At 43.4% G+C, this 23,841-nt stretch overlaps 1 protein-coding gene across 2 annotated transcripts in view; it reads left to right on the top strand.

Moving 5' to 3' along the window:
- Positions 1–6,489: 6,489 nt before the first annotated feature.
- The window catches only part of METTL24 (methyltransferase like 24), a 105,196-nt gene continuing 87,844 nt past the window's right edge, over positions 6,490–23,841 (top strand). For both annotated transcript variants that reach the window (XM_053914264.1, XM_053914262.1), the window contains exon 1: positions 6,490–6,864. In XM_053914264.1, the coding sequence (XP_053770239.1) occupies positions 6,547–6,864 (318 nt within the window). In that variant the 5' untranslated portion in view covers positions 6,490–6,546. The remainder of the gene's footprint in view (positions 6,865–23,841) is intronic.

Here is a 23,841-nt window from a genome sequence, read left to right as displayed (position 1 = left end):
AAGTCTGTGTGTGTGTGTGTGTGTGTGAGAGAGAGAGAGAGAGAGAGAGAGAGAGAGAGAGAGAGAGAGAGAGAGAGAAGGGGGGAGGGAGGAAGAGAGATGCATCTTCTATACACGTTCTGGAGCTACCAACTGCCACAGCTGCTCCCCTGACACCCACCCACCTCTTGCACCTTAGTTCTTTTCCCCAATGGCTTGCATGGAGCATTCCCCGACTCTTCACCAGTTCCCTGAGGGGAAAAATGGACCAGGTTGGAGATATTACTTATGAGCCATAACAGGTTTGAGTATGGTTCTTTGTTGGTTAGGACGGATGAGCAACTGGATTGCTGCAATAAAAGTGCTCTCTGGTGTCTGATCTCAGCAGGGTTGGGTGTGATATCTATTGCTTGTCCACAGCTCCAGAGATGTGAGAGAGGCCCATTTGTGTAAGGCATTGCAGGGGGTCCAGAGGTGAGTAAGACCCCATTCTTATGCTTGAAAAACAGTCTGTTTAAGGAAGGATAAAGCAAGTCCACAAATGCTAGTCACCGGATGAAGAACTCCGTGTTAGGGATTCAAAAGAGGCAGGAAAGGCTCAAGCTCTCTTTCCCAAGCAGGCCAGGGCATTAAGCCATTCCCCAGGCATTTTCCACAAGACTAGCCCAGAGGCAGCTTTATTAGGTTGTGGACTAGGCAGTGGTGTGATTTTAGGCAGGGCTCCCAGCCACAAATAGCGGGTCCAGTATCTGTCATTCTAATATAACTTTGTTCTAGGTCTTGAAAATTTTTATCTTGGTGAGTTCTTCCTTTAACATGGATATTTCTTATGGGGCCTGAAGTGATGTTGAACTAGTATCTTAGTATTTAGCTACATCCTCAGGGTGGGGAGGAGGAAACTAATTGACAGTCAAGTGAACACAAATCTCATGTGGGACACAGTTTGGGATGGGCATTTGAGGAGAGTTCAAGTGCAGTGATAGAAGGAGTAGAGGGAACTAAAAATAAACTGCTCGTTTATCAGTCTGTCAGAGGCTGGCTCAAGCTATCCTTTGAGGTTTCCCACTGATAATAAAGGAATATTTGATGGGCTTTAAATGAAAACAATACAGCCTTTGTTATGCATTAAAAAATTAATAATAGCACTTCACATCAAAAGACCTATAATTTTGCTTTAACTAAGTGATTCTACTCTTAAAATTTAACACAATGAAATAATGAATGCATGCAGATTTGATTCCATTTTTCACTCTTTAATGCAACAATTATTTATTGAGTTCAAACTGTATGCCAATACTATTCTAGGACCTGGAGTTACAGCAATAATCGACGCAGGGACTTACGTTCTAGTAGGGACAGATAATGAACAAGGCATCATGTTACCAAACCTCATGGACAATTTTCAGGCCACAATTTATGAGACCTCTCAATCCCTTCAAGAAATACTTTCTTCACTTGGTTTCTGGGACAGCAAAGGCAGTAGAGTAAGGGGAGCTACTCCTCAGCTTCCTGACTTTATATTGGGGGACCCAGAGCTAAGTCTTCAAATGTTTCTCCCCTTCCTCGCTCAATGTCAATATGCTGATGACCCGAATGCATATTTCCAGCCTTCCCCTGCTCTCCTGAATTCCAGTCTTTTCAATGCACCTGCCTATTTGACATCTCTGCTTGGATGTCTTCCCGACCTTAGATGGATTCCCAAACTTAACATGACCACCAAAATCGCTCTTAATTTTCCACCCTAAATCATTTTTAATTGAGTCCTTTCCTTCTCAGTTAATGACAACTTCATTCTTCCAATACTCTGGAAAAACCTTGGTGTCATCCTTGACTGCTTTCTTTCGCTCACAGTCCATATCTGATCTATCAGGTTGGCTAAAAGATGTCCATCCCAGCATTGTTTACAAAATGAAACTTGGAAATGATCTAACCGTTTAACAGTGGAAGATTGGTTAAATCATGGTAAATGTAATCATTAAAAATGTTATAGAAGGTACATGAAAAGGCATTAACATCATTAATTATTAAGGAAATGGACATCAAAACCATGATGGGATATCACCTCACACCTGTTAGAATGGCTGCCATAAAAAAAAAAAAGAAATAACAAGTGTTTGAAAGGATGCAGAGAAAAGGGAGCCCTCATTACTGTTGGTGGGAGTGTAAATTGGTACAGCCAGTATGGAAAACAGTATGGAGGTTTCTCAAAAAAATTAAGAACAGAACTAATAATATGATCTAGTAATTCCACTTCTGTGTATTTAGCTAAACACTAATTTGAAACGTTAGGCACAGCCCTATGTTCATTGCAGCATTGTTTACAATAGCCAAGACGTGGAAACAACCTAGGTGTTCCTTGACAGGTGAATGGATAAAGAAGATATGGAACATACTCGTATACACGATGGAATACTACTTAGCCAAAAAAGATGAAATCTTACCATTTGCAACAACATGGATGGATCTTTAGGGTATTATGCTAAGTGAAATAAGTCAGATGGAGAAAGACAAATATCCTAGGATTTCACTCATACGTGGAAAAAACCCCAAATGAAGAAGCAAAACAAAACAAAAATGAACTCATAGAGGCAGACAACAGGCTGGCAGTTACCATATGGGGAGGGGGTTGGAGGGAGGACAAATTGGGTAAAGAGGGTCAATTGCATAGTAATGGATGGAAACTCGACTTTTGGTGGTGAGCATGATATGGAATACACAGATGTCAAATTACAATGTTGTACACCTGAAACTTATATAATGTTGTAAACCAATGTTGCTTCAATAAAAAAATAATGTAGGTCAATAAGTTACTGTTTAATGACATTTTTATTGTGAAATATTTCAAACACAACAATAGAGAGCTGTGAACCCCATCACACAGCTATAACAATTATAAACTCAGCCTTTCTTGCTTCATTTATACCCCAAGTTGTCTCCTACCTCCCCACTGGATTTTTAAAAGCAAATTCTAGACATCATAATATTGAATATGACCTCATTTTTGTAAACAATATATGCATAGAAAAAAGTCTGAGAGGGTAGCTGTCTCTAAATCATGCTGTATGAACGACTGTTGATATCTTCTTTTACTTGTGTGTATTTTCCACAATGAATATGCATTACATGAAGAAAAGATGATGGGAATAGGTGGGATGAAGGCAGATATTAATGCCAGAAATTCTAGTTCTATTCCTTTCTAAATTTGATAACTTTAATTCAGGCTGAGTCCTTCACATTGTGAAACAGAAATAACTACTTAGTGGAGGTGAGGATCCTTGACTGTCAGCCTGTTTCCCCTCTGGACAGTCTGTAATTAAAAGTTGGCTCAGTGGGTTGAATGCAGTACTGCCAACCGAAAGGTCGCCAGTTTGATTCCTGGTCAGAGCAGATGCCTGGGTTGTGGGCCAGGTGCCCAGTGGGGGAGTCAAGAGGCAACTGATAGATGCTTCTCTTGAACATTAACATGGATGTTTCTTTTCTTCTCTTTCTCCCTCCCTTCCCCTCTCTTTAAAAAATAAATAAATAAAATCTTTAAAAAAAAAGTTGCCACATTGATACCTATGTTATGTGACATCAGTGTTTCTCAACTTCAGTTCTCTGGTCATTTGGGGCTGAATAATCCCTTGTGGAAAGCTATCCTCCACATTGGAGGATGTTTTTCAACCTCCCTGCTCTCTACTCATTAGATGCTAGTAGCATCCTCTCCTACCATCTCCTCTAGTAACAACCAGAAGTGTCTTCAGAAATTTGCCAGACAGCCCTGAGAGGCGAAGTTACCTCAGTGTGAGAAGCAGTGCACTCCGCATGTGTGCAGTGTGCGATGCCTGGTGTCTAGGAGATTAGCAGTAAAAACGTTCTGTTTTACTCATTTCGTTGGCTGAAACCTTGAGGAGGATGTAATTTATGATCTAATGAAGGCTGCTTTTGTGATTTACTGACCTGCAAGTTTAATTAACCAATGTACGGCTCAGTGGTTAATGATTATCTGCATTTTTGAAACATATCCAGAAACGACCAAGACAAGTTCAACTCTATGCGAAAAGAAAGGTCGTGAATGAAAGATTGCTTTTCAGCTACAACAGTGATTGGATTTTCCTCTCCAGCCTACTAACTGACCCATTTCACTATTCATTATCATCCATGACACAGGGAAATATTGTGTGGAAGTTAAAAATGGGAGATTTCTTCCTAGAAAGTAACGATGCTGTGTACATGTAAACAGTTCCTTTTTATTAGTAATAAACACATAGAGACTGTTGTGAAAGGGAAAAGGGCATTTAAATATTGCATTTTTATTTAGATTTTCCCCTCATAATGGAAACATTATTAGAGAACCAGAGACATGAGAGAAGGGAAAATATGAGGTCATTTTGCCCATTTTCTTCAAGAGCTACAGTGTTTTGTGTGTCTCCCTCTCCACTCCCCAGTCCAGAGTCTTATTAAACATCCCCATTTTAATAATATAGGATACTCCTCATTTTTCCCCTCTGGAGAGTAACTCAACAGATGAGCAGAGGGCACAAGTTGGTGGTATAATCTTCAAATGATTACTTCTTTAGTCAGTGACACTGTGTTGGTTGCATGAAAAAATAAAACGTCTACCGAAGTCTACATCAGGCAGCAGTGATCCAGGGTTATCAAGCAAATTCAAATCACGCCCCAAACACCATTACACTTAATACAGTGCACTTGTGGGATCTTGAGTCTTAAGGGTTTTTTCTTGCATCCTTGGGTCCTCCTAACTCCAGGGAAGACTGTATGAGACATTTACAAGTCTCCATATACTTTGTTAGATTTACCTCCCTTGGAACCAATGCTTAAATTTTGTCTTCCACGATACCCCACGATTTTCCTTAACAGTAAATTATAAAAATAATTGCTATTAGTTGCCATCTGTGGAGCAGGTATTACTTAGGTACTAAACATATAATACTTTATGCAATCTATGTAATCTTACCAGATGCATAGGTCTATTTATCCAGCTGAAAACTGAGAGGTTAAGTACTTTGTCCAAAATCTAACAGCTTCTGTAAGGCAGAATCTTCATTCAACACACATTTCGTAGCTGACATCGCCGCCCGTGTTGTTTAAATAGACGCAGGGTGTGAAGTTTTCTCTTAGAGCCTGTGTCAGGAGAAATGCACTTGCCTGGATTCTTTAAAACAGAGCCCATCTGCGGTAGCTGGAGGGCTGCATCTAAGGAAAAGCGAGTCAGTCTTCATGACACACTCGGGAGCCCGAGGACCTGGTGTACTCAGGGAGTGGACTGGGTTGGGTTGGGTCTTATTACACGGAGAGAGAGAGGCCAAGTGCTTTGTACAGTGACAAAGAATGAATTGGGTCTTTCTTAAGCCAGGGGGGTTTTAGAGAGGAGGGCTCCCTATGGAAAATTCCCCCAAATCAAATGGGGTGTCGCAGAGGGGGTTCCATAGTTCATCTCTGTTGTTCATTCTGTAGGCTCTTAAGTGGAGAAGGCAGGTCAGCAGGGATAGTCTACACAGATACACGAAAAATGCAATCTTAAAGCATGAAAAAAAATATGTGGCCATCGCTAAAGACGACAAACCCAAATCCAAACCTAAACCTAAAACCCAAACTGCAAAAGGGTTGTGGGAAAGAATTTTATGAACAATTGAAAATGGAACAGCCAACATTGGACTTCAGGCTGTGAGCGTTCAGCCTGATTAATTAAGGTCAAGGTGGTGATGAAAATACCAGCTGGGGAGCATTTTGCTGAAAGACAAATTTGTCCCTCTGTATCTCTGCAAGACAGCAGGGAGGTGTGTGTGCATGTGTGTGGAGCTAAATTAATTTGATTTACATCATGCCAGTATTTTCTGTTCAGTCTCCCTTCTGTCAGTTATCTTCGCAGGCTTTCTCTCTCTCTCCTCCGTCACCCCCGCACATTTCATAACACGGAGAGAAAGCACGGGTTGGCTTCAGGCAGAATTTAGAAATGGAATAACTCTAATTTGATTATCTGCACCGAGCGAGTGCTATTCTCTCCTCCCCCTTCTTTCTTGAGGGAGAGAAGTTGTAAACCTGGGCATAAGTGCAATGTATTTTTATATTGTGCTTAGTGGCACAAACTGCTCGACAATCAGAACTTGCTCCTTGTAGCAAAACCTGGCGGTTCACCTATCCTGTGTTTCTTCAACAATACTAATACTAGAAAATGAAGTTGCGGCCCAGGATCTCTCCCCTTAGGAGTGCGCTTTTTCTGGCAATGAGGCTTTCAGTTCCGCGGGCCCTGGAGGCCGGGGTGGAGGGAGGCTCCTTAGGGACCTTCGAGGTGATGCCAGGCTCAGGTTCTTGCCCAACGGACCCGCCCGCACCCCCGGGGTCCCGCTTGGCCCTCCGCGCTTCGCCTCTTCCAGCGTCCGGGAGCGCTTGGGCAGGATAAGGTTACGCCGAGGCTTCCTTGGACGGGAGGAGGGGAGGCGGGTCTGAGTCCGCGCCCCGGCTCCGGGGGTGTTCCCACAGTTGGCAGCCCAGGGCGGCGGGGCCGCATCCCTGCTGTCGGCCAGTGCCGGGCCGCTGAACGCAGCCCTGGGGTCTGCCCCGGCCATGGCCAGGGAGAAGTCGCCCGGGAGGGGCTGCAGCTCCCTGAGCCGGTGTCTGCTGGGCGCCGCGCTGCTAGTGGGCCTGCGGCTGTGCGCGGAGCTGCGGCGCGCCGGGCCCCGACCCCCAGCCCGCAGCACCCCGCAGAACCCGGCCCCTCGGCTGCCCGCGGCGCACCTGCAGCCCGCGCCCGGCCCGCGGCGCGGCGCCAGCAGGAGGCAGGTGACCTACGTGCGCAGCGGGCGCCGAGCGCCGCCGGGGGGCGGTGGGAGCCGTACGCCGGAGCCGGGCTGCTGCGCCCCGCGCGGGCTTCCCCGCTGGAAGGTCAGTTGCAAACCGTGCAGTCTTGGGCCCTAGATTCGAATCCCCTTCTCGACCGCCCTGCAGAGCCCTCCGCGCCCGGCTTCGCAGGCCGTCCCACTGGGACCTTCACAATAGTCTTAACCCTGCGCTCTCTTCGGCGGCTCCAGTGGTGGCGTCCTTCAATATAACGAAGTGGAACTGAGCGGAGTCCATTCAGTGTGCAACCACTGTTTGCTGAGCGTCCACTGCGTGCCAGCCCCGCAGCTCTGCGGGCATGCAGCGGCGAAGGACAAGGCTCTCACCGAGCTTACTTACATTTGAGTGAGGGGAGAGTATGGGTGATGGGAACTGAAAGAAAAGAAGTGATTTTGTTTATAATCTGTGTTCTCCCCAGTTCTGTCCTCGAGGCGTGGACAAAGCTGGGTGGGTATCTACTGCGAATTGCTTTAATACTACCTTCATCGCGGCGAGGAAGGTCCACTGTCCAGCCGACTCTCCCTTGAATTACACCGGGGACGGCATGGTGGCTGGCGCGGGGTGAGAAGTTGAGCCCCCAGCACCCACTTAATGGGGAGTTAATTGGCACCTGGAAGACAAATAGCAACCTGGGTTTGTCTTACAACAGTCCACAGTGTTGATCTTCCTACCTCATTAACCTCTTGGCTCACCCCTCACTAAATAGTCCAGTTTTAACCTCAGATGATTGAGCCTCTGGCCTCCCACCCTCCTTTTGGAGCTCAGAAATGTACTTGGTACTTGGGAATGAGAAGATTCAGAACTGCGGGTATGAGCTTGGAGAAAAACTCTTCCGTTGAGTCTGCTGCATTCTTTAGCTTCCTAGTTCTAACCTACTTTTCAATATCACATCCACCCCCCAGGGCCCCAGTTATTTCTTCTGCTGTCCTTTCCTCCACCTCCTCTTCAAGCCTTGCCCTCCTCCGTCTTTCCCCACCACCGGGGTCCCATCAGCGTTCTTTAGCTTCCTTTGTAAGCCCGAATGCTTTTTTCTATCTCCAAAACCTTACTTCCTATGTACAGTCCTCACTCGGTCTTGGAGAGGAATGCAGCCTCTTCCTTCTCCTTGCTCCGAATGCACCTCCCACGATCCCACGTCGTGCATCCAGTGCACTGTGGCCCAGGGTTTACCAGGCCCCAGGTGCTGCATCAGGTGCTGGGGACACACAACGAGTTCAAAGCCTAGTTGGGGAGGCACTCAGCTCAGGCCTCTGGTAATGTGACCAATGCTATAATTAAGGTCTTGAACTCTACCTGGAGGGTCAAGAAAGGCTAACAGAGAGGGAACATTTGACCTAGGACTTGATATTTCTTAACAGTTCAGATTATTTTGTCTCCCTGGATGTTCTCAGATGTCCCATCTTTGATACCCTCAACCCCACCCTGTACCCTCCCTTTCACATCCGCTCTTAGCCTCTGTTGTTTCTGTTACCACCTGTCCAAGAATCATTCTTAGTCTCCATTTCAGACACCAGTGTCTGTGACTGGAGCCAGTCCTACATGTGTAAAAGTTTGGCAACACCACGTGTAAAAGTCTGGAGTACACAGACTCAGAGGGCCGCTGGAGGGGAAGTTCATGCCACCACCTTTAGGAGGCTGCAGCGATCCAGGCTGGAGACGGTGGAGGTGGCGCAGAGAGGAGAGGCAGCAGAAGCGCAGCTGTGAGAGAGAAGTGGTCGCTGCTGGATGTATGCTGAAGGTCGATGAGGGAGGAGTAGTTTTCTGTTGTCGTTATTGTTTAGTTTTTTTGTTTTGGGGGGAATGGATGGAAATCAGGAGTTTGGTTTTAAACATGGTGAGTGTGAGATGTTCTTTAGACATCCAGGTGAAAACGTCCAACAGGCAGTTGGACATACAGATCTGGAGTTGGAGAAAGTGTGCAGGCTGAAGATAGAAATGTGGGTGTCATCAGTGCAGGGCCCCTAAAGCCACAAGACTGTAGGGATCAACTAGGGAGGGAGGGAGCCAACAAAGATGGGAGATCTGAGCCTGGGCCCTGGGGCTCAGTTTTGTTAAAATTAACTTAGAAAAAACAACAGGAAATATTTGTATGGAGTGTGGCATGTTGTAAGCACTCAATAATGGTAGCTTTAATTTTCACTAATCTGCTCCAAATCATTAGCCTCAGCCATTCCCCGTATATAATTTGTTGTTATAACCTATTTCCTTTCCATCCTTGAACATTCAGATCAAGGATATCGCCTGGAAACTTTCCCATATCGGTCCTTCTTGCATGCTGATCTTCCCCCAGTTTCAGATGGCGACAGAAATGCATTCCCAATTTGTGATTGCTTCGCATATGTTGTGACCTCCTAATTCATTTCAGATCGAATGTTTTGTCTCCAGAGTTGTTCTTGATGGAAAGGATGGTGTTTCCCTAAGTGACATCTAGTAAATGCTTACTCCTGCACACCCATGTGTGAAAGAGAGAAGAATCTATTGCAACTTGTTATCCATAACTCTAAATGTCTGCTTAAAAATATATAAGAAAGAAGTGAGTTTATCGCTATTTTTAATATATTAAATTTTTAGCCTCCTAGGGCAAAATTTTCCCTGGATTTCCTTCTCCCTAGCTCTATTTATTTATTTACTTATTTTCAGGGTATACATTCTAACTTTCCCAAATTCCTAGACAGTGAGACTCGAATTTGTTTCATTCTCCCCACCCCCCTCCCCCCTTTTTAAGCTGGATTAAAATGTTCCTCAAAACTGGAAAGACCTGTTATCTGATCTGTTCTCCCACTTCTGGGAACAGAGCTCAGTATCCCTGGGGCAGGAATCTTGTTCCTTCTTAGCCTCCCATCAAGATGTGCTGAAATGTAAGCTGAGTGCACCATTAAATAATTGGTATAGTTAAAGTTTGGAAGTTATGTGTTAAACTCCTTGGATCTTATTTTACTTAACTTTGGTCTGTTGAGAATAATGATACACAATGTTGTTTAGGTTCTTGGGTTCTCACCGTAGGCACCTACTGGACTGGTTGGTGAAGGAGAAAAAGTTCCATCTATTTTGAGCGTGGCTTTCTGGATGGATGAATACCTGCATGAAATAATTGGTTTGCTGTTTCTTGCCAATTTGCTTCCTTTGCAGGTGTTAGAAAAACAAAAATCCAGCCATTATATTGCCACATTGATCATAGCTTATGCTTTTCTGAAAGAAAATAATCACTATAAGAAAGAGAAGTGAAGTGTAGCCCTTGCCGGTAATTCTTTCCCCCTTTTCACCAAGCCATGCAAGAACTCGCTCTCCGTGTGAATCCCCTTCCACATCAGGGGTTCTAATCTCAGAGCATTGTGAATGAATGAGGTGAGGACTCAGGATGCATGATGGAGAAATACTGCCCTTTTCGACTCCATCAGAGCTCTTAGTCTCCTGGTTCTGCATACCACGCATGCATCAAAATATCTGTGATTCTTTTTCTTCCTTTTCCCTTTTCTCTGTTTTGTGTGTGTGTTTCTGATTTTTTTTCCCTTAAATAGACATTTACTATGATTACATGGGTAAAGTTCTTTTGGGGGGCATTTATAGAGGACCAAGATACGGTTCTCCATGATTTTTGCTGCATTATGTCGTCTTGGGTAGATGTTTCCCGTACAGGCTGGCAACTCACCTGAAGGGCAGCAGCAAAGTATGTGGCTCATTTGCACAGGGAAGGCACTCATACAGCAACCAAACTCCCTGAAGAAATTTCTCCTCTGTTATCGGAGATATTTTCCTTGACATTTAATATGTTGGATAGAAAAGTGACTTCTGAGTTACAGAGCCACAGAACCCAGCAATGCGCTGGCTTGGTTTGTTAGTCACAGATCCTTTGGCACAATGTGCCAGAAAGAAAAATAAAATGTTTCCTCTTCTCCTGAAAACCCATATGGCAAAAATTGGTTTTTCTTCATCACTTCTCATCTTCCTCCTAGTTTTCTAGTTCTGTGTTTATCATCAGAAAGGAAGAGGGAAGAAAATGGCACAGTATGCCCCTTGACTTATCCAATTGCCTTAAAAGTCCTTATTCTTTACCTAAAACGTGAAGTTAGATTTGAGTTGCTTGTAAAATTTGGCCCAGCTGTAGCTTCCAGTACTTCGGATTGTTCTGTGTACTTACACTTCTGCCCAACATTAATCAATCCTCTCACACTGTCCTCAGGAGGCAAAGCCTTTTCATTTTAAACAAAGTCGTTGAGGGTAATTGAATGCTCTCCAGCAATATGTGGGTGTGAAATAGCAGCTGCTTAGTTTCACAAAGAGAAAGGCAGGTTTTGATTAGAACTTTGATGGGCCTGAGATGGGGAATAGGCCTCTGCACTCCTTCCCAACCCTGCAGTTCCTCTGAGAGCGTTCTGTGGGCAGAAAGAACAGCCAATGTAGGCTCCCTTGTTTTTCAACAATTGGCAGTGGAGCTTTTAGGTTTTTGAGAGCAATTTGCCTTGTCCATTTTCCCCACGGAAAAGAAAGCCTTATCAGTTTTCTTGAACTGGGTTTCCTTTTTAGTCTGTGAAGAGAATCGGAGCCCTGTCGTTAAACTGGAGACTGTCAAGGGTGGTAGGCACTTGAGTTTTTCCATCTGTGCTGCAATACCTTTGGAGTCCTTGTGCTTATAAGTAGTTTGGCTCTTTATTCTGTGATTCGTAGAAAGCAACAAGAGCCTGCTTCATTTACCCCGAGACACACACTGAGGCTGGAATCTACCAGCCTACCCCTAAAAATAAAATCTGAAGTGAAAGGCAACAAGTGTTTGAGATCAAAGAATAGCTATTTGGGAAACACAGATTCAGGCAGAAACCCAAATAGTGTTCTGGTTACGGGGTGAAGGCAAGGGTTTTTTTGAGAAGAGGAAGGGAAATAATTACATGAATAGGAGAAAGGAATTTCTATTGGTGTCAACAAGCGAAGTTACTCTTTGGCTGTACACAGCCGGTCGCTGATGCCGAAGATGTTCATAAGCATCAGTCCTTGTGAGGGGAGGTCTGCTGGCCTGTTAGCTTTACAAACGGTTGTTTATAAAATGAAGGTGGCTTGACCCAGTCCAAAGCCCCTGTTGCCCAAGTCAAACATTCCAAAGTGTCAAGGAGTAAGACATGTGAAGCCTTTCCTCTGGGATGGTGGCTCTGACTCCATTTAAAAATAGTTCTATTTATACAAATTTTCTTTTCTACATGAAAAATGTTTATATTTAGTATTAGCCAGCTGGACTCAGTTTAGATGACCCCAATTTTGTTGGCAACATCCAAAACATCATAGTGAGGAGCCAGTCGAACCAATGCCTTCTTCTCTCCCTCAGGCCTGAGCAGGGCATTGACCTTGGCCACGTCAATGTCATAGAGCCTCTTCACAGCCTGTGTGAGCTGGTGCTTGTTGGTCTTGACATCCGCAATGAACACAACTGTATTGCTGTCTTCTGTTTTCTTCACGGCTGACTCTGGAGTCAAGGGAGCTCGGTGATGGCATGGTGGTCAAGCTCGAGAGAAGGGGGAGGACTGCTCTGGAAATCCCAGCTTTCTTTGACCTTCTCCCTGAAGTGCTACCATAACAAGCCTCATCTCCCTCGCTTGACTCCCAGCTGCATCTCTTAGATATTCACCCTAGTCCAGCCAGTTGGAGCCACAAGCCGTAAATAGCCCAAGAGCCACGTCCCTGTCCTTGAAGCCATTTTTAGGGAAAGAGGAAACCTCTAAGTTACCCCATGAAATCAAGTTCTTGACATTCCTTAACTATTCGGTATAATTATTGCACAGTTTTGCTCATAGGTTTTTGCTTTTCCCATATTAATTCTATTATTTTAACTAGTCCAGTTCAAGGATCTTGGATGGGAACACCTAGGAATAGAGTGTGGGGTTTTTGTTTTGTTTTTACTAACACCCAAGTCTAGCATCTATGCTTCGGTGTGTGTGAATTTCTTTGTTGGTTAACTATTTCTCTATCTAGATGTGTTCTTACAGATAACCTTATTTCCAAGTGGCATTTGGCACGACATTGGCACCTTGCATACACTTCTGATATTTTTATTCGGGTGGGATATGCACACGAGATCGACGCCACTGTGGTGGTTTGTTTGTCTGTCTAGGAGAAGTTATTTGTGAGGACTTATCTTTTTTTTAAGTTTCAGCCTCTTAAGGAGGTTTTATTTCAAAACAGTTGACAGGGGAAAAGCTACCCACTAAACCAATTTTTAAAAATACGTTTCACATAACTGATATTATCACTGCTCAGGGAGGTGTACCTCTGCTTACAGAAGCAGGTAAGGACTTTTAGCAGAGAACATATATAGTCAGTATGCAGCCCATGATCCCAATCAGGAATCTCAAACCAGAGTTGGGGTCTTGTGTTTTTTGTTTGATTTTTTTCCTGTAAAGTGCGGAAAGGTACTTCACACACACACACACACACACACACAGATCTAAAAAATTCTTCAGAGCATCTGAATATTTACAGCCCTGTTTGCAACTGGCTAGTTTGGGATTCTTTAAGTACGATTACCTCTGTATGGGGACTGTCTGGGTTGCAAGTGACAGAACCCAACGGAAACTAGTAAAACCAGGGATTCATCGGAAGGGTCCGGGGTAGAACTGAGGGAAGAGCTGCAGGAACCAGGACGGCTCTGGGTGCTTTGTTATGGGCTGACTCGAGCACTGAGACCTTAGTTACCCATAGTATCCATGCCCACAGACGAGGTGGGTGTTTATCGTTCTTTTTGACCACACCTTTGAATTTCTTTCCTGTGCTTGAGAAATTCTCTACCTGCCTAAGAAAAAGCCAGAAACATATTTTTCCAACTTTTCCTTGCACCCGTGCACTTTAGGCCTCACAATCCAGAAACAGGTATGTGAGAGTTTGCATTGTACCTTAGAAATTCAAGTGGCGCAAGGACCACAGCATGGCCCGGTGGCCGAGATTCTAGCAGAGGCACCCAGCGCCCGGGGGTGAGAGGAGCCGCTGTGTCTGTGCCCAGTGGTGGGCAGAGCGGTCTACACTGGCACATAGAGAGGTGTTTCTGTCCTTACAATTTTGTAGGTGAATAGATCATTAATCAATCTGTTTTCTACTTAACCAGCCAGAGTGGTTTCTGTTGTTTACAACTAAGAACTTGGACAGATCAATAAATTAGAACTGGCAGTTGGGAAGGTTACAACTGTAACTTTCCCTCTTCAATTTTGCTTGGCCTATTTAATTCAGATGTTGGACCTGATGATTGGGGTCCAAGTGAACTATGGGCTTAGGGGCCTTTCCCTGACAAGATAATAACATTTAGCATCAGATACTAAATTATACAAATCTGCTAACTTATCACGAGAGACACCAAGCCCTTTCTCCCGGCACCATTTGGGGTAAAGGGCAGGAGACGCTAGTTTATGCCGTGATCACAAGCAACCCTCGGATCTCAGGGCTCATCCCAACAAAGATTTATTTCTCGCTCATGCTCTGTATCCATTGCCAGTTGGCAGTGCAGCCACCATCTGGAACATCTCCTGTCACCTCCACAGAAGGGTGAGTGCCCTGGGGGTTTCTCATGGCTTTATTAAATGCCCTGGCTGGAAGCCACACACAGCACTCCTGCTGACAATCCAGGGCCAGAGCCGGTCGCTGGGCCCTACCCAGTGCGAGAGGACAGAAGTCAGAGAGCGGGAAGTATTTGGTGAGCAGTTCTTGCGGCCACCGTCATCTGTGCCTAAATGGACACCATCTAGGTCATATTTCAGGTTTGCCATCTTGATTGCCTCGCTGAATATGCACATTCGACAGTATTCAATAAAGCATGGGAAGCTCTTCCAGGGGCCTACAATTAAAACGAAGCAGACATGTGAATTTAGCAGAACAGTGAAATAAAACAAGACTCTATTTGCATCGTATAAACAGCGCAGTAACGCGTCGTGCAGTTTGTTAAATACAATGGTTCCTGTTGACATGATTTCTGTTAGAATCTGCACACAGAGTGGGGATGGGATGCTGGTCTGCAGGTTTCTCCCTGCCCCCCACCCCGGGGGGCAGGGAAGGAAATCCAAGTGTAAATGAGCTGAAGGCCTCTGGTGAGGTGGCTCACGCTCCGTGTTTAAGTCCGTCTGCACGGTGGCCACTTCCTTGTCTTTAGCGGGAGCAAGTGGACAGGCTTTCAAACATGGTGTCAGCGTCTGCCCACGAATCAGAGGCAGCGTCAGTGTGCAGAGTGTTTGCCGTGTGTGCACGCCACAGCACGCATTTTTAGTTTAATTTTTTCTAGCTGGGGTCGGTGGTGCCCTAGTTTTACACGTGAGGTCAGAGGTTAAAGTTCCGCCCCCCTGGGTCCTGGGTGGGGGCAAGTGGCATGCCCTGTCCGAGTGTCAGTCCCCTGCTCTGTGGAGAGCAGCAGTACCTAACTCACAGGGCCGTGGTGCGGGTCAGACGGGAGCGTGCAGGTGCCCTGGCCTGTGGGGGTGGGGCCGTGAGTGCAGGTTGTCTCTGTTCAGCCGTGGGTTGCTGGCTGGGATGCAGGCCCCTGGGCATCAGAAAGATACAGGTATGTGTGTCTGGGGCGTAAACGGCCATTGGAATTTTTAGTAGCTCTCTTTTTATTCTCTAAATTTAAAGCATACGTATATAATATGTTCAACAATCAGAGGAGCTGGAAGATACTTTTTTAAAATCTTAAATAAAAGCTGGCAGTAACTAATAAATTTTTGTTAACATTTTCACCATGAATTTATTCCATATAAAACTCATTTTTTATCAAATGGTTGAGGCTTACCTGTTCACATTGGTTTGTGATTTTTTTCCTCTCAAAACTAATTACAAATATCTTTTACGGCATGCTGTTAGATAATTTTTGTGTTAGGGTTGACTGTATAAATGTGTTTCTAAGCTTTCAAAATATAACTTTCACTCAAAAGAATGTTTACAAATCTCATTAACTGTGCCACTTACTATTATAACTGCTACTTCTTTAGTCCAAGGGAAGCCAGAAAAACAGTTTAATCTTGCTAAACTGTTTTTCTGGTCCTGTCTTCCACATTTTAGTCAATTAAGTGCATATAATTATACTTGGCACTTCATAAGCATTTTAAAAATAAACTTAATTTAACCAACACAATAAACAAAATCGAAGTATTGACTCTGCACATAGCACTATGGGGAATAAAAGGCCTTCAGGAAGAGTGCAAGAGAGGGGGCCACGGCGCTAGGGGGGGGCCGCATTTACGTGTTCTCTTAATGTGATTCTCACAACGAATCTGCCAGGGAGGAAGTGTTCTCATTTTGTAGATGAGGAAGTGGAGGCTCTGAGACATTGTGCATTTGGACAACACACAGCTGACAGGGATGGAATGAAAGTTTAACCTCAAAACCTGTGACTCTTTCAATTTGCCCATCAAGACAGGCAGCTAATGACCAGCTCTTACATAATACAGAATAATGTAGATTAGTTACCGGATATTTACAAGCTAAAATCTTCCTGTAAACAAAGACACCACAAAGTTAGAAGATTAGCCGTGGGCTGGGAGAGGATATTTGCCGTGGTATCACCAATAAAGGGTTATTAATATCTAAAGCTTTATAACTGCACCAACAAAGCAGTAAGAAAAAGTGGAAAAGAAAACAAACGGAAAATTAACCAGGAATTAACAGAAGAGGAAAACTGAAAGACTATCTATTTACCTACAAGTCTCTGCGGAAAGAGAGGGCGTGAGCATGCGGAGAGAAGATTCACCCTGCCGAGAAGCAGGGGGGCAGATAAACACGGCAGCGCTCTGTTCCATACCTCCCCCGTCATGCTGGACAAATACAGAATGTTTGCTAAAACAAGGATTGATAAGGACGTTGAGAAAAAGGAATTCTTACTGAATTACTTTATTCAGAGTAACTCCTTATCCCAGTCACTCTCCTAATACCTTCTCTTAAGGCTGTCCCATGCTGACAGTTAAAATTTTTAAAATTCTTGTTTGCTGTCTTGTCCCCTTTGGAGGAAGGAAGCTCACCTGTCCTGCTCACCACTATGTCCCTAGAGCCTGTGACCATATGATAGTATGTGCTCAGAAAATACTGGCTGAAAGAATGGTTATTTCAATCACTGGGTTCTAGACTGATGTGTTTGAGGAACATCTGAATCTTTCAAGAGCTATTCCCAAGTCCCCTCCAGGTCTCTGACTTCTGAAGGAGGGCATAATTACACGACAGACTCTCGGAACAGAGCACCCAGAGTTCACATTGCTTCACACAGTGGTAGCTATATCGCAGGGATTTGGAGCCATATCTAGCCTGTACCTATTTTTGTGTGGTCCATGAGCTAAGAATGGACTCTATAGCTGAACATTTGCAATTAATTTGATGTTAGGAAACACTCACTTTGAACCACAATGAAGCAAAATACTATCCAATTTTTTTTATTCTTCTCATTAGTAGATCTGTATCACAAAAAAATGTGTGCAGTTATTTTGAATTCATTATAAATGTGGAAACTTGTTTTCTCTCTGGTTATATAGATACCTACTTATTATCCTTGACTTTGCCTCTTGGCTCACCAAATCTAACAAATTTACTATCCGGCTCTTACAAAAAATATTTGCAAACCCCTGCTGTGGAAGTGGCCTCAGGGCCACCTACCTGTGACTGTCACAGGTGGGGGTGACTCCTGACCTGCTGTGGACCCAGTCAAATCCATGAGATTCTTGTGCTAGAGTTTTCCCGCCTGCAGCCTGAAAAGAATGGTCCTAGATTTCCAACAGGGACACTGGAAAAATGTTTTTGTACTCTAACTCTTCATGGGCAATGTCAACATGAAGTCTTCAAGTTTTTGTTACGAGGCCATTGCCCTGTAGGGAGCATTAAAGTGGTTTCAATCTTGGTGTCTGCTTACTTCTCCCTGTTGCCCACCTTTCCTAACACAAGTATGGGGCTGCTGAGTAGATTGGCCCCATCTTTTCCAGCTTCTTGAGTCACCCTTTCCCTTAACAGCTAAATTAAAATGGCTGGAGCTGGCTGATCTGAGGAGCAGAGCGAACAGCCAACAGTATTCTAGCATATACGAAGATCAGAGACCAAAGATAGAGGACACTGAAAGATCTGACGGTGAGACAACAAAACCTGGAGTGCTGAAAAGACTAGAGATAGACCCTGTTAAACACATAAACGTCAGCTCAAGACCAGTGAGCACAGGAGAGTAAGGAGACAGCACCACCGAATCCCTTTGGCATTCTACCATAGAAGTTCATATCATAAATCCAGGGAGTCAGAACAAAGCAATTTAAGACGCAGAGGCCAACAAGAAGAACCTCACAAACAATGGGAAGACAAAGAAACAATTCCCAAATGAAAGGAAAGGAGGAAGTCTCAGAAAGAATACTAACCGAAAAAGAGGCAAGTCAACTATCAGATACTGAGTTCAAAGCAATGGTCATCAGGAAACTCACTGAGCTCTCTGAGCTCAAAGAGAACTACCAGAAACTACAAGGAAACTACAATGAACTCACTGCAAACTATATCAACATGAAAAAGGAAATAGAAAATATCAACAAGAGCCAAGCGGAAATGAAGAATACAATTTCTGAATTGAAGAACACAGTAGAAGGAATTAAAAGCAGACTTGATGAAGCAGAGGATCGGATCAGCGAGCTGGAGGATAAAGTAGAAAAAAACACCCAGAAGGAGCAAGAAAAGGAAAAGAGGCTCAGAAAGAATGAAGAGGCAATAAGGGAAATGCAGGACAACATGAAACGTAACAATATCCGTATAATAGGAATACCAGAAGGAGAAGAAGAAGAGCAAGGGATAGAAAACCTGTTTGAAAAAGTAATGATGGAAAATTTCCCTAATCTGAGGAGAGAAAAAGTCACCCAAATCCAGGAATCACAGAGAGTCCCAAACAAGAGGAACCCAAAGAGACCCACTGCAAGACACATCATAATTAAAATGGCAAATTTCCAAGACAAAGAGAGGATCTTAAAGGCAGCAAGGGAGAAAAAGGAAGTAACATACAAGGGAGCCCCAATAAGGTTAGCAACTGACTTCTCAATGGAAACGCTCCAAGCCAGAAGAGAATGGCAAAAAATATTCCAAGTAATGAGAACCAGAGGCCTCCAACCAAGACTACTTTACCCAGCAAGGCTCTCAATCAAGATAGAAGACCAAATAAAGAGCTTCCCAGACAAAAGAAGTCTAAAAGAATACAGCTCCACCAAACCAGCTCTGCAAGAGATGCTAAAGGGACTGCTTTAAGGAAAGGAAGGAAAAGAGAAAGACACAGGAACACAGGTAGGAAATAATGGCAATGAATAACTACCTATCGATAATAACCTTAAATGTAAATGGATTAAATGCTCCAATCAAAAGACATAGAACAGCTGAATGGATAAGAAAACATGACCCACACATATGCTGCCTACAAGAAACCCATCTCAGGACAAAAGACTTACACAGACTGAAAGTGAAGGGCTGGAAACAAATTTTCCAAGCAAACGGACAGGAAAAAAAAGCAGGGGTAGCAATACTCATATCAGACAAAATAGACTTCCAAAGAAGGGCCATAAAGAGAGACCCAGAAGGTCACTTCATAATACTCAAAGGAAGAATCCACCAAGAAGACATAAACATTGTAAATATATATGCACCCAACACAGGAGCACCCAAATACATAAAGAAAATATTGGAGGATTTCAAGAAAGATATTGACAGCAACACAATTATAGTAGGGGATTTTAACACCCCACTATCAAAAATGGACAGGTCTTCCAAACAAAAGATCAACAAAGATATTGTGTCACTTAACAATACCTTAGAGGAAATGGACTTAACTGATATATACAGAGCTTTTCATCCCAAAGAAGCAAAATACACGTTCTTTTCAAGTGTCCATGGAACTTTTTCAAAGATAGACCACATGATAGGACACAAAGCAAGCCTCAACAAATTCAAGAAAATTGAAATCATATCAAGCATCTTCTCTGACCACAAGGGTCTGAAACTAGAAACCAACGCCAAGGGTAAAAACCCAAAACACTCAAAAGCATGGAGACTGAATAGCATGCTATTAAACAATGAATGGGTCAAGAACGAGATTAGGGAAGAAATCAAAAACTTCCTGGAAACAAATGAAAACGAACTCACAACAACCCAAAACCTATGGGACACAGCAAAGGCAGTCCTGAGAGGGAAGTTCATAGCAATACAGGCCTACCTTAAGAAGTTAGAAACAGTTCACACAAACAACCTAACCCTACGCCTACAAGAACTGGAGGAACAACAACAAAAACAGCCCAGAGCAAGCAGAAGGAAGGAAATAACCAAGATCAGAGCAGAACTAAATGACATAGAGACTAAAAGCACAATTGTAAGGATCAATGAATCCAGGAGCTGGTTCTTTGAAAAGATAAACAAAATTGACAAGCCTTTAAGTAGGCTCATCAAAAAGAAAAGAGAGAGGATCCAAATAAACAGAATTAGAAATGAAAGTGGAGAGATTACAACTGATACCACAGAAATACAAAGGATCGTAAGAAATTACTATGAAGACCTGTATGCTAAGAAATTTGAAAACCTAGATGAAATGGACACATTTCTAGAAAAATATAATCTTCCAAAACTGACTGAAGAAGAAACAGAAAACCTGAACAGACCAATATCAGCAAAGGAAATTGAAGCAGTCATCAAGAAACTCCCATCACACAAAAGCCCTGGACCAGATGGTTTCACAGGAGATTTCTACAAAGCATTTAAGGAAGAACTAACCCCTATCCTTCACAGACTATTCGAAAAAATCCAAACTGATGGAAGACTCCCAAACTCTTTTTATGAAGCCAACATCATCCTAATCCCAAAACCAGATAAAGACACAACGAAGAAAGAAAACTTCAGGCCAATATCGCTGATGAACATAGACGCTAAAATTCTCAACAAAATATTAGCAAACCGCATCCAGCAATATATTAAAAAGATCATCCACCATGACCAAGTGGGATTCATCCCAGGGATGCAAGGATGGTACAATATTCGCAAATCAATAAACATAATACATCACATCAACAACAGCAAAGACAAAAATCACATGATCATATCAATAGATGCGGAAAAAGCATTTGATAAGATACAGCACCCATTTCTGATAAAAACACTCAGCAAAGTGGGAATAAAGGGAGCAGTCCTCAACATAATTAAGGCCATATATGAGAGACCTACAGCCAACATCACACTCAATGGACAAAAACTTAGAGCTTTCCCACTAAGATCAGGAACTAGACAAGGATGCCCTCTCTCACCACTCCTATTCAACATAGTATTGGAAGTCCTAGCCACAGCAATCAGACAAGAAAAAGCAATAAAAGGCATCCAAATTGGAAAGGAGGAAATGAAACTGTCACTGTTTGCAGACGACATGATAGTGTACATGGAAAACCCTATAGACTCCACTCAAAAACTACTCGACCTAATAAATGAATTTGGCAAAACAGCTGGATACAGAGTCAATACCCAGAAATCAAAGGCATTCCTGTACACCAGCAACGAAACTGCAGAAACAGAAGTCAGGAAAAAAATCCCATTCGATATAGCAACAAGAAAAATAAAGTACCTAGGAATAAACCTAACCAAGGAGGTAAAAGACCTGTACTCAGAAAACTACACAACACTGAAGAAAGAAATTAAGGAAGATACAAACAAATGGAAGCATGTACCATGTTCATGGATTGGAAGAATCAACATTATCAAAATGGCCATACTACCCAAAGCAATTTATAGATTCAATGCAATCCCTATTAGAGTACCCATGACATATTTCACAGATATAGAACAAACATTGCAGAAATTCATATGGAACCATAAACGACCTCGAATAGCTGCAGCAATTTTGAGAAAGAAAAACAAAGCAGGAGGGATCACAATACCTGATATCAAACTGTATTACAAGGCCACTGTAATCAAAACAGCCTGGTACTGGCATAAAAACAGGCACATAGACCAATGGAACAGAATAGAGAGCCCAGAAATAAACTCAAGTCTATACGATCAATTAATATTTGACAAAGGAGGCAGGAGCATAAAATGGAGCAAAAACAGCCTCTTCAACAGATGGTGTTGGGAGATCTGGACAGCTACGTGCAAAAAAATGAAACTCGATCACCAACTTACGCCATACACGAAAATAAACTCAAGATGGATAAAAGACTTAAATATAAGCCGTAACACCATAAAAGTCCTTGAGGAAAACATTGGCAGGAAAATCTCAGACATTCCACGCAGCAACATCCTCACAGACACATCCCCTAAAGCAAGGGACATAAAGGAAAGAATAAACAAATGGGACCTCATCAAAATAAAAAGCTTCTGCATGGCTAAAGAAAACAGCACCAAATTACAAAGAGTACCAACAGTATGGGAAAACATATTTGCCAACGATACCTCAGACAAGGGCCTGATCTCCAAAATATATAAAGAACTCACTCGACTCCACTCCAGGAAGACAAACAACCCAATTAAAAAATGGGCAAAGGACTTGAACAGACACTTCTCCAAGGAAGACATACAGAGGGCCCAGAGACATATGAAAAGATGCTCAGCATCACTAGCCATCAGAGAGATGCAAATTAAAACCACAATGAGGTATCATCTCACACCAGTCAGAATGGCCAACATAAACAAATCCACAAACAAATGTTGGAGAGGATGTGGAGAAAAGGGAACCCTTGTGCACTGTTGGTGGGAATGCAGACTGGTGAGGCCACTGTGGAAAACAATATGGAATTTCCTCAGAAAACTAAAAATGGAACTGCCCTTTGACCCAGTAATTCCGCTGCTGGGATTATACCCTAAGAACACTGAAACACCAATCCAAAAGAATCTGTGCACCCCAATGTTCATAGCAGCACAATTTACAATAGCCAAGTACTGGAAGTAACCGAAGTGCCCATCAGCAAACGAGTGGATCCAAAAACTATGGTATATTTACACAATGGAATTCTACGCAGCAGAGAGAAAGAAGGAGCTTATACCCTTTGCAACAGCATGGATGAAACTGGAGAGCATTATGCTAAGTGAAATAAGCCAGGAAGTGAGGGACAAGTACCATATGATCTCACCATTAACTGGAACATAAGCAATAGAAGAAAAAAGCAAACAAAATATAACCAGAGACATTGAAGTTAAGAACAATCTAACAATAGCCAGGGCGGGGGTGGGGGTGGGGGCGGGGATAGTGGCAAGAGGGTATTACAGGAACTACTATAAAGGACACATGGACAAAACCAAGGGGGAGGGTGGAGAGGGGGGAGGGAGGTGGGTTCACCTGGGGTGGGGTAGAGGGATGGGGAGAAAAGGCATACAACTGTAATTGCATAACAATAAAAAAAATTAAAAAAAAAAAAAAATGGCTGGAGCCATGTGCTGTCAGAGATCCAGGGCCTTTCCTCCCTTCCAATGTTCTGATAGTGTCTGGGCTTACATTTTCTGGTCTCTGTCTGTGCATTCTGGATCCCAGCTCAGCGTTTCACCTCTGGTCACTGCTTTCTCCTCTCTGCTCAACACTCCTTCTATCCCCCAAAGTGACTGCCAACACAGGCCTTACTGAAGGGTAAACAGAGGGAGATATTAATGCAGTTCAAAACAGAAATCAACCAAAAATTGACTACTTGAAGTTTTCTTGGCCATTGATGATTTCTTTCTGGCTGTGTTTTCTTTTTTTTTTTAAGTATATTTTATTGATTATGCTATTACAGTTGTCCCATTTTTTTTCTCCCCTTCATCCCCCTCCTCCCTGCACTGTCATCCCCACCCTCCAGCAGTTCCCCCTCACCCCCCACATTTTATGTCCATGGGTCATACATATAAGTTTTTTAGCTTCTCCATTTCCTGTACAATTCTTAGCCTCTCCCTGTCTATTTTGTACCTACCTATTATGCTTTTTATTCCCTGTACCTTTCCCCCCATTCTCCCCTTCCCCCTCACCACTGATAACCCTCCATGTGATCTCCATTTCTGTGATTCTGTTCCTGTTCTAGTTGTTTGCTTAGCTTTTGTGTTTGTTTTATGGGTTCTGTT

The sequence above is a fragment of the Desmodus rotundus genome, chromosome 11 (assembly GCF_022682495.2).
Source record: "Desmodus rotundus isolate HL8 chromosome 11, HLdesRot8A.1, whole genome shotgun sequence".
Taxonomy (NCBI): Eukaryota; Metazoa; Chordata; class Mammalia; order Chiroptera; family Phyllostomidae; genus Desmodus; species Desmodus rotundus.
Note: the sequence above shows the minus strand (reverse complement) of the source record. Positions and strands in the feature narration are given on the sequence as shown.